Source organism: Trichomycterus rosablanca, chromosome 18 (assembly GCF_030014385.1).
Source record: "Trichomycterus rosablanca isolate fTriRos1 chromosome 18, fTriRos1.hap1, whole genome shotgun sequence".
Taxonomy (NCBI): Eukaryota; Metazoa; Chordata; class Actinopteri; order Siluriformes; family Trichomycteridae; genus Trichomycterus; species Trichomycterus rosablanca.
Genome location: NC_086005.1, coordinates 26369829 through 26381429, shown reverse-complemented (window position 1 = coordinate 26381429; position 11601 = coordinate 26369829). Strand labels below are relative to the sequence as shown.

The following is an 11601-nucleotide window of genomic DNA, read 5'->3' as shown; positions in this document are numbered from 1 at the left end:
ATAAAATAAATAAATAATAAAAATGAATAAATAAATAAATAAAATAAAAGCACTTACCTGTATAATGTTGATTCACTTCGGTATCTTGTATGTTTTAAGTTTAATGTTAGTTGAAGTTACATTACAGGGATTTTAAATGTTTTGTGTAATTATTTGTTATTTATTTATTTGCATTTTTCTAAACCATATAGTGTGTGTGTGTGTGTTTGTGTGTGTGTGTGTATATACCCCAGGACCAGGATAATCAGTATAAAGTGGTTGATAAAAATAAAATGAATAAATCTTCAGTAGCTTTTCAGTTCTGGTGTGTTTGGACGTTTTGAAACGTGATCCGTACAGTTTGACGTTCGGCTCTTTTCTGAAGCATCACATGTCGAGGAAGTGCGTCCGTCTAGATCAGCCAGCTGCCGCCGACCGTCCGGTGACTCAGGTTTATTTTCCGATCGCTGCTGTCTGAGCGTCCAGCGTTCGCTCGTCCAGATCAGACAGACGGGCGATCGCTCACACGGTTCTGCTCGGGCCTGCTGAGTCACGCTCAAGTGCATCTGTTTAGATACTCAGCAAAGTGCTGACCACACAGGAACGAGGAGGGAGACGGACCGACCCACACAACACGCTCACTGTGGGAGTTCACGACTGCGAACAGGCCGCAGTTTAGGATCTAATGTAAAATATTATTGTATTATGTTATATTTAAAAAGCCTGAGCAGTCTGAATGGTTTATAGTGTATCGGGGGCTGTCTGATGGTTGCTCTGGACCAAGTCCATACATACCACAAGTTCCGAAAGGAGCTAGAACCCAAAAACAGGATCAGTGAGATCACGACTGCGTAACAGTCGATGTATGACCATGTGTCTTTAAGGCCAGAGTGGATGAAGTATGGCACAGCGGGTGCCCTGTTGTCAGTGCCACGCCGTGCCAGCAGCCTCCCGCATTTGTTCTTGAACGTCGTCCATCATGCGCTTTGCGTATTCGAGCGGCTGTTCACAGAATCCAAGCTGCTCAGACCACTGACTTATGAGCTCAGCAGCACACAGCCGGGTATTTAAAATCAGCACTAAAATTATTTGTAGTTTATGATGCACGGCCTCTAGTTTTAATTGGTACGGCATGGTTAGTTGGTCAGAAAGGAAGAGAGCTGTGAGAAATGGACACTGTGGGTCTGTTAAGACAGAAATAAATGAAGAATTTATGAAAAGTGCTGAAATATTTAACATTTAAGGGTTTTCTCTCTAAAAATGTAAGAAAATCAGCCAGAAGTTGAAGAATGTTGGACGTACTTTGGTTTTCCAGCAGTGTAACATTTAAAAACACATAAGATTTGGTTTAAACTGGTTCATTCAGGCTTAAATGAAGCTTTTCAAAAGGCCTTCCAACAACAATGAGCTTTTAATACCAGTCATAAAGCTTCAGTAAGAATGGCATCGGACCAGCAAATGCATGTCAGAGCCTTCACTTCCTGTCACGCCGTATTTTCCTTTCTTTTATTTTAATAAGTTACATAACACTAAGCCAAAGAAATATTTTTAACAGTCTGTCTAAACAGGGAGCGCTAATGACTCGTCAGAACGTTGCAGCAAAGTCAGACTGTAATTTATGGACTTTTAATTGGGTGTGAGTTTAAACAAAGGGTGTTGATTAATGCAAACTGTGTCCCTGATCCTGAACTCTGGAGAGAACGAGAGAGAGAGAACGAGAGAGGGTGTGTGAGAGGAGAAGGTTGTGAGGTTTCAGAAGAACAAGCGTCTCACCTGGAGACTTCCTGAAGTACAAAATGTTGTGAAGATGCTGTTTTGTAAGGGTAGGCTGTGTTTCTGGGGCGCTGGGTATCTGCGGCACACAGCTAACTCTACAGGGCACAGTGGACGAGTTTAGGTGCTGTGAATGCGACAGGATGAAAGTATCAAAGTCAAAACACTTGTGTTGAGGGTTGGACTCGTCTTGCATGTATGTGTGGGACTGGTTGTGGGACCATCATGCTGTAAATTCAGGGGATCAAGGCAGGGTTTGAATCCTGGTCGGGCGTCTGCATGGACACGATTGACTAACGTCTGAGTGGGCGGGAGTAGAGGGCATGGGCGAAGCTACCTAGCCAGTTAGTGCGCTCTCAGTGCTGGTACCAAGTCTGGATAGAAATAGTAGGGTTGCGACCCCTTATAAACACGGAAGATTTCCTGATTTTGAATCTACTCCTGCTTCTGATCAATTAATGAATTTTTCCGTCCCACCTTAAAAACAAGTACTGGTTTAAATGGGAACTAAAAAACTGTAGGTCCTTTCTAACTGCATTACCAGTTCCATGATACAGTGGTACCTCGGTTTTCGTCGATTAACCGTTCGAGAAGGCCGTTCGAAAGTCGAAACATACAAAAACCGAAACAATAATTCCCATAAGGAATAAAGTAAATACAATTAATGCGTTCCTGAAAGGCAAAAATATTAACAAAAAATACATTTTATAGAGAATAAATGTAGTTTTAAATACAGAAAACAATGAGAAATGATTATAAATAAGTAATGAAATGGATAAATGAACATTTAACATCACATTTACCTTTATTGAGGAGTCCTGTTGGTGTATGGAAGGCGGGACTCCTTTTGGGACTGGATCTGGAGACTTTGGTTGTGGTACTGTGACTGGTTTGGAACGGGAACCTTTTCTATCAGACTTGTAGTCAATAGAAAGCACAGTATGAGTTTACTGCCCTGTTTTTGATGATGTGTTGGTGTTTGTGTTGCGCTAACCGCTCTTCACACTCACGTTCAGCTCATTAGCTCGTTCTTCACGCTCCTTATGAAGGACCCGTGAGAGATGCATGAACTCCTAAACAGGTTCAAGGACGAGATAGATCATGAGGACCGTTCGTGTCGTCGCCTCCATCTGTTTTCCTGTCTGCGCGTGTGTGTGAGTCGAATACCAACCACGACTCTGTGTGCTCATCTCACCTGACGTGTTTTTTTCTCTCTTTATCAGACGGAACCTCACCAAGCTCTCGCTTATCTTCAGCCACATGCTGGCAGAGATCAAGGCCATCTTTCCCGAGGGCCAGTTTCAGGGCGACACCTTCCGCATCACCAAGGCCGACGCAGCCGAGTTCTGGAGGAGGTTCTTCAATGAGAAGTAAGTCCCATGTTTTATGACTACGTGTTATATGCATTTGTATTTAAAAAAGGGCCTTCACCCCTCCAGTCTGGTTAGTGTTGGACGATTGAGGTGGACTCGCTCTGGTTTGGCATCGGCAGCTGGCGGCATATTTAAACATTTTTAGACAATGTTTGCGTTACGTACATTGTAGTGTGTGTGTGTGTGTGGCGTGTGTGTGTGTGTGTGTGTGGGGGGCATGTTCACTGGCGATTTAATGTTTCATTTGCCTAATTTAACCTGCTTTCTCGGTCCAGGAGGCTGCGGCAAGTTAAATTATATCCTCCGACCAACAGAGGTTAAAGATAGGACACACACACACACACACACACACACACACACACACACACACCCTGAGCGCAGAGGGAACAGCCTAGCCGATTCTAACAGGAGATATCTGGGCTGTAAGAAGATACACACAAGAGATCATCACTCACTCCCCCACTTTCTTTACCGCTTATCCAATCAGGGATGCGGCTTTTCAATGGACGCAAGGCACACAGTAACACCCTGGACGGGGCGCCAGTCCATCCCAGGGCAGACACACATACACACACACACACACCCATTCACCTATAGGGCAATTCATCAGACTGTGGGAGGAAACCGGCGCTCCCGGAGGAAACCCACACAGACACGGGGAGAACATGCAAACTCCTCACAGAAAGGACCCGGACCGCCCCGCCTGGGTATCGAACCCAGTGCTACCCACTTAGCCACCATGTCGCCCCCACAAGAGATCCTACGGCTCGGTGGGTAGCACTGTCGCCTCACAGCACGAAGGTCCTGGGTTCGATTCCCAGGTGAAGCAATCCGTGTCCTTTCTGTGTGGAGTTTGAATGTTCTCCTCATGTCTGTGTGGGTTTCCTCCAGGAGATACAAAATTGTCCATGACTGTGTTTGATATTAAAAACTTGAACTGATGAATCTTGTGTAATGAGTAACTACCGTTTCTGTCATGAATGTAACCAAAGTGTAAAACATGACTAAAATCGTAATAAATAAATAAATAAATACAGGCAGGTTATTAGCACCAAATGCCTCTAGTTAAATAAAAAATCTAGTTTCCAAACAGGGTGAGGGTTTATTATTGTTATTTTTACTCTGCAGTATTTTCCTTGTCGTTTTGTCCTTATTTATGTGGACAGCCCCAGTTTAACTCTGTCCTTCACCTGTTCTCTAATAACAAGTGTCCCTGTCCTGTAATTAGTGACTCCTTCAATAAACGACTCCTCCTAATGAGGGGTTCCACTGCTTTCATCAGTCTGATTAAAGAGCTCATTTTCTCGTCACCTGTCTCTCTCAGACGTACCTGAAGACACGTCCACCTCCTCTCTCATCTCTCTCCTGTTTATGTTTTCCCATGTATACTTACCTTGCACCTTGTATTATACACAGATCAGCCATAACATTAAAACCACCTCCTTGTTTCTACACTCACTGTGCATTTTATCAGCTCCACTTACCCTATAGAAGCACTTTGTAGTTCTACAATTACTGACTGTAGTCCATCTGTTTCTCTGCATGCTTTGTCAGCCCCCTTTCACCCTGTTCTTCAATGGTCAGGACCCCCACGGGACCACCACAGAGCAGGTATTATTTAGGTGGTGGATCATTCTCAGCACTGCAGTGACACTGACATGGTGGTGGTGTGTTAGTGTGTGTTGTGCTGGTATGAGTGGATCAGACACAGCAGCGCTGCTGGAGTTTTTAAACACCTCACTGTCACTGCTGGACTGAGAATAGTCCACCAACCAAAAATATATCCAGCCAACAGCACCCCGTGGGGAGCGTCCTGTGACCACTGATGAATGTCTAGAAGATGACCGACTCAAACAGCAGCAATAGATGAGCGATCGTCTCTGACTTTACATCTACAAGGTGGACCAACTAGGTAGGAGTGTCTAATAAAATGGACATTGAGTGGACACGGTATTTAAAAACTCCAGCAGTGCTGCTGTGTCTAATTCCCTTATACCAGCACAACACACACTAACACACCACCACCATGTCAGTGTCACTGCAGTGCTGAGAATCATCCACCACCTAAATAATACCTGCTCTGTGGCGGTCCTGTGGGGGTCCTGACCATTAAAGAACTGGGTGAAAGCAGGTTAAAAAGCATGCAGAGAAACAGATGGACTACAGTCAGTAATTGTAGAACTACAAAGTGCTTCTATTTGGTAAGTGGATCTTCCATGTTCCTCGCTTCATCAGTCACATGATGCAGGCTGGTTGGTTTCTCATTAGGTGCTTCGTTTATTAACTTTGGAACTGATGTTCTTGAAGGCACAGCCTCGGTCTCAGCCCGTGTTTGTAGATTTGAATTCGTTTTAGGTTTCTGTCACTTTGAATCGAATGCATGCAATATCTTCTTCTCAAATTTGGGGCAGTTCACACCCGCAGTCGCGCCGCGTCTGTTTAACGCTTTGTCTCCAAAACCAGGATGAGAAGGAAACAGATGTGATGATTCAGCCCAGTTTCATAGGACTCCGCTCCACCCGCCGAGCCACCGCGCCGCCTGTTATTAGCATTTATATTAGTCTTTTTTTATTTAGACATCGAGCAGTTAAATAAATTTGCACATGATTTGTGTGGGACATGAAATGCAAACTTTGTACTCTGACAGTGGCGTCTTTGTCGAGGTTGAGGAAGTCGTGACTTTTCTTTTAATACCACAGTGCATAAGCAGCTTATTATAATCTATAAATGTTTCTGAACCATGCACTATATGGTTAAAATTATAAGCTTGTTTAACACTCTCTCACCCGCTTATCCTAATCAGGGTCACAGTGGGTGACTATTTTTCTGTCTGTCTGTCTGTCTGTCTGTCTGTCTGTCTGTCTGTCTGTCTGTCTGTCTGTCTGTCTGTCTATCTATCTATCTCTATCTAACTATCTGTCTGTCTGTCTATCTGTCTATCTATCTATATCTAGCTATCTTTCTGTCTGTCTGTTTGTCTGTCTGTCTATCTCTATGTCTGTCTGTCTGTCTGTCTGTCTGTCTGTCTATCTATCTATCTATCTATCTATCTATCTATCTATCTATCTATCTATCTATCTATCTATCTATCTATCTATCTACAGTATTAAAGTGTTTGCTAAACTCTAATAAATTATTTGAGCTGTACAGGATAAACGAGTGACTGTACGCTTGTTCTGAGAGTGACCCGTGCTTAAACTATCTTGACACGTTGTTTTTGTTTGTTGCAGGACGATAGTGCCGTGGAAAGTTTTCCGTCAGTGCCTTCAGGAAGTGCATCCCATCAGCACGGGCCTCGAGGCCATGGCTCTCAAATCCACCATCGACCTGACCTGCAACGACTACATCTCTGTCTTTGAGTTTGACATTTTCACTCGTCTCTTCCAGGTAATTTTACCCGGCTCGGCTTTGATCCGCTCTCTTATAGCGCACATGAAGTGTCGGTATATTAAAATGTCGATATGAAAGAGCAGATCTTATCTGAGTACATTTAAATGCCAAAGAAATGTCAGAGGTTGGTAACAGAGTCGTGTGGAGAGTAAAATTGAAACTGGAGGATCTCCTCCGTGCTTTCTTTGTTATTCTCATTGTTTTGGTTTTCTTACTTTTGCACCCCTGTGTGTGGGTGGAGCGCTAAGAGGGCTGCCTCGCCTCTGAAATGTCGAAAGTCTAGACCCAGCACTCGTCGTATCACTATGACTGGAGATACAGCTCCATGCAGGGTGTTTTTAAAAGGGGGGCTACCCCTTAATTCAGGAGAACCCTGCATTGTTGTTGTGACCTGCCCACACCCCCTCTTACTCTCCACTGTGGGTGCAGTTCTGAGGAGTCCCTTCGTCACACATGCTCATCTTTACCACAACACCAGGTGCTCAGGAAAATCGTTTGGGTAATTGACATCACACGTCTCGTCCCTTGTTTGTACCCAGAAGAGGACGCGTCAGTTCCGGGATGCGACGTTATGTTGTGGTCGGACCCCAGCGGTTTTTAATGATATTTTCTGTAAATTGAAACCGTCTAGAGGAATCGTGTGTGTGTGTGTGTGTGTGTGTGTGTGTGGTATGGAGTTAATGATTTGGATATGCTGGTCTTGCTCGTCCTCTAACTTTTACAGATGCTGATCCTGTTACATAGTGTATCAGGTGCAGCAGTGTTGTTGGGATTTTGAAATATTGTTTAAACTCTCTGGCGTCTTTATTGCGAACACACACCCTGTTAGCCTCCTTATTGGGAACACACACACCCTGTTAGGGTCTTTATTGGGAACACACACACCCTGTTAGGGTCTTTATTGGGAACACACACACCCGGTTAGGGTCTTTATTGGGAACACACACACCCTGTTAGGGTCTTTATTGGGAACACACATGTATTGTACTGGTGACCTGTCCGGTGTCCCATTGAATCAGACCTATCACGACCCTGGACCGGATAAAGCGGTGGTAAAACAGACATTGAATAAATAAATTAATGTACAGCATTAGGTGCTGCATCATAAAGCAGGTGATTACGAGTGGTTGTGATGTGATGAAATTGTTGTTTTTGTATCTTTAATTGCTTATATAGACAGTGTAAAATTTTAAAGTTACTGTAAGGTTGAGCCCCATATGAACTCACATATAAACTCGCCTCGTGCAGGTGAAAAGAAGCGTTCGGTGCTGCACACGTGACGGAGCGGGCGTGTGTTAGTCACGGCTCTCCTTGGTCATTAGTAGAGAGGAAGCATAATGCAATCGGGTAATTGGATATGACTAGAGTTTCACCGAAACGTCTTGGAGTGAGTATTAATCTGTATTAGGCCTCGAACGGCTCTGCCTCATTTACGCCTCTGTCAGTCCTACAACAGCAAAGCCTAAAGGAGACAAATCACTAATTCTGTTCCTTTTTATATAAACGGTGTAAATCTTTTATATGACGTGATTGTGTGGTTGCACACTGATCAGCGCACTGTTGTTACAGAATAATAAATAGTCTGAACATGCTAAGTCAGCACGTCAGGAGTCCTGTGGCTGGAGATTATAATTATAGGACTTATGCTGTTTAAGGAGTCTGTAACATTGACTGATCATTACTGCTGTATTTTTCCCAGCTGTTAAACGGTCACTTAATTTCAGCTCTCACTACACACTTATTTAAGCTGATGCTTAGCTTACGAATGTTTGGTGGGTTTTTAAACTGCTCTCGACTGCATCGTTCACTATTAAAAAGCCAAAACCATAAATGTGCTTTATTTCCTTTTTCTGTTTAGCCGTGGGGATCTATTCTGAGGAACTGGAACTTCCTGGCCGTGACCCACCCCGGCTACATGGCTTTTCTGACCTACGATGAGGTGAAGGCACGGCTGCAGAAGTACATCAACAAGCCCGGCAGGTACAGTCCGAATTCTTTTCTTAAGGTTCAAGGTAATGAAAAGGCAGACAGGTTAGCGAGAAGCGCAGCAGGAGAACAAACAATCGAAAGTAAACTTCCGCTTTTAGATGCCAAACAGTTAATATCTGCCTACGTTAAAAATTTGTGGCAAATATAATGGAACACACAAAGTGAAAATACACTTTATTAATTATATCCTGACATTTTCCCCCAAATAAAAACACAACTAGAGAAACGTATTGATCAGTTTCAGCATTTTAGATGCTTTAATCCAAAAAAGCAGTACTGTGACAGTATTTTGTCTAAGCAATTGATGACAAGGGGCCTTGCTCAAGGACCCCAACAGTGGCAACCTGGCAGTGGGGCTTAACCCAGCTTGAACCTTTTGATTACTAGTCCAGTACCTTAACCACTAGGCTACAACTGCCCTAAAGAACAACACTTGACAAGGACTATAACCTGGAATATCAGAATTACCTACCTGTCCTGCCGTGAATATAATAACCACTGTGTAAACACGGCGTAAAACATCTAAATAAATAAATAAGGGTTCAAGGTTCTTAAAATTATTATGCTGCATCATGAATCAGGTGATTACGAGTGGTTGTGATGTGATAAAATAGTTGTCTTTTGTATCCTTTATTCCTTATATAGACAGTTTTTAACTCTAGTATAATACACTACTGAACCGAAACATGCATGTGATGGTCAGGAATTTATTAAATGCTAGATTAATGATAGTTACTCATAGTTCTCATTGACTGATCTCTAAAATAGCAAGGTGTGTTCACAGGCACCCACAGACAGCGGTCCAAGTAGGAGCAAGCCACGACTCGCTAAAATGGTCCCAAAATGCAGATAATTGTATTACTGGTAATGAACTGTGAACACACTGAACTCTCCTCTCTGTGTGGAGCTGTAGGAGCCTGATTTGCAATCAGTCCGACGCTAAATTAGAATATTTCAATATGTAAATATATTTTATGGGATCAGGAGGCTGTTGGTTTAGTTTGCTTACTGTGAATTCCAAATGTATGAAGATTTGTGAAGCGAACGGAAAGTTTCTGGTGTAACCAGGTTGAAGATCTTGAAGCTACAGTGCAGATGGAAAACTAGATTTGCATTTCCTGAAGGAACTACACAGTGCCTGCACAATATTGCTGAAAGAAAATAAGTGATAATACTGTTTAAGTGGTGAACTGGTTGCTATGGTTGCAAGAATAGCATCTTTGTAGTTGCTATGGTGTACTAACTGGTTGCTAGTGTAATGCTAACTGGTTGTTAAGGTGGTTACTAGGTATGGCCTAGTGGTTCTTAACATGTGGGGTTAAACACTTCTGATGAGATATGTGATTGTGTGTATGTAAGTATGTACATATCACAACTGAGCAGGGTATCCTGGCATTTCGGGCTACCAATCAGGGTCCTTACACGGTGTTGAAGACCGCGCCCACTTTTTAGGTTGTTTTATTTCCACCCAGCAGACTAGTGGCCAGTTTTGCCTGCTGGGCACCCCCTAGCAGACAAAACTGGCCACTAGTCTGGGGCACTAGCGGAATATCCCACTGTGCCACCTGGGTGCCAGACACCATTCCTTATGATGGAGATTAGGTGGTTCAGCCACGCCCATTGATATTAAGGGTATAAAGTCAATAATATGAATATGAACAGTTCGGAAAAGGCTGTTCCTGGTCCAGAGGGAAAAAAACATCCAGAAACCTCTGTGTGTGTGTGTGTGTGTGTTGGCAGCTGTAATCGATGTGCCATCTGCTGTGTGCCGCGCTACTCGGGTAGCTGTTGTTTTGATTCCCCCGGGCAGACGGCTGCTGAGCGAGTGGGCCGGGTCGAGTCGTTAGCTAATTACAGAGAACCGGGAGATGAACGGGAATGTAGACCGAGCTCTCCTACGCCGCGCTTTGTTCTGAACCTCTGTACCAGATCGATGGTAAAGGTCGGCGCTGTGGTCAACGGTAGCGGCACTAGCACTAGCGCATTTCTGGATAGGGCTGAGGCAGACGTGTGCCAGCGTGGAGCCGGATAATAGCAGGGTAATAAAAGAAAACAGGGTGGTAATGGTGGAGGCCGGTCCTGTCTGATTTACAGTGGATACACTCTCCTGTTTACACACATGTATAAAAGTGTACGTATAAATATATATAAATATATACTCGAGTCATCAATGACTTATATAATTATTGAAGTAATTACTCATATATGTACCAGATATCTTTGCTAGCGTGTGTGCGTGTGGTGAAAGACCAACAGAAGGAAACGGCGGACTCAACACGCCCGGTTGTTTTTCCATTCACTGCATGCGTTTACCAAATCTACTGAGGAGGAACAGCAGCTGCGCCCGCTCGTTTCGTGGATGGGTTACGGTAGTCAGAGCGGCACCCAGGGGATCAGGGACACGTGATTTTCGGATCAGCCGCACGTTCTGAGTTTAACAGCTACACAAAAAGCTAAAAAACGAACTCAAATCCTATTTAAGTGCCCATCGGTCGCTCTTTCTCCCTGTTTGGTGTTTAGGGAACCATACATGCTTTGATTTTTTACTTTTTCTCCTAGTAGAGTAAACGCCAAATCCAGCCAGTTGAGTTTTCCACATGTTAAGTTACAGACTGTAAGGGTACGGTGTTTTCTCAGAGCCTCTTTTTTTAAACTGCAGTGGAAGTTTTTAAACAGGGGTGGAAGAGAGAGCTAACTGACCCCCATCAGTATTTGAGGACCAAGATTTGCTTGTATAGATAAACAGTCCCTTCCACCAAGTGAGCAGGGCCATTTATGCTATTTTTCACTCCTGGTCATTGATGGCAGTGGCAGATTATCCCTAGAATTTAGACCATGACTTAAGAGCAGGCAGAATGACCCAGTGTTTTCGACTCCTCCGTTCCTGGGTGTTGGTACAGGAGGACTCAGGACCTTTCATGACCTGTGATTAAGACCCAGCCTTCTGAATTCATAGAATTCATTCGTTTTAGGTTTCTAGTGTCGAAGCCAACGACGCGACCCAAAAGCAACAGCGATAATTCAGGTGCTCTCGTCATTTTTCCAAAAGCACTCTGACTCAACCCTCGTCCTTATGCCTGACCATTAATCACTCTAA

The 11601-nt window shown here is 43.8% G+C and overlaps 1 protein-coding gene across 1 annotated transcript in view; it reads left to right on the top strand.

Moving 5' to 3' along the window:
* The window catches only part of cblb (Cbl proto-oncogene B, E3 ubiquitin protein ligase), a 63582-nt gene that overhangs the window by 31617 nt on the left and 20364 nt on the right, over window positions 1–11601 (top strand). Inside the window, exons 4-6 of the mRNA XM_063013600.1 lie at window positions 2976–3122; window positions 6356–6512; window positions 8374–8495. Of these exons, the coding sequence (XP_062869670.1) occupies window positions 2976–3122; window positions 6356–6512; window positions 8374–8495 (426 nt within the window). The remainder of the gene's footprint in view (window positions 1–2975; window positions 3123–6355; window positions 6513–8373; window positions 8496–11601) is intronic.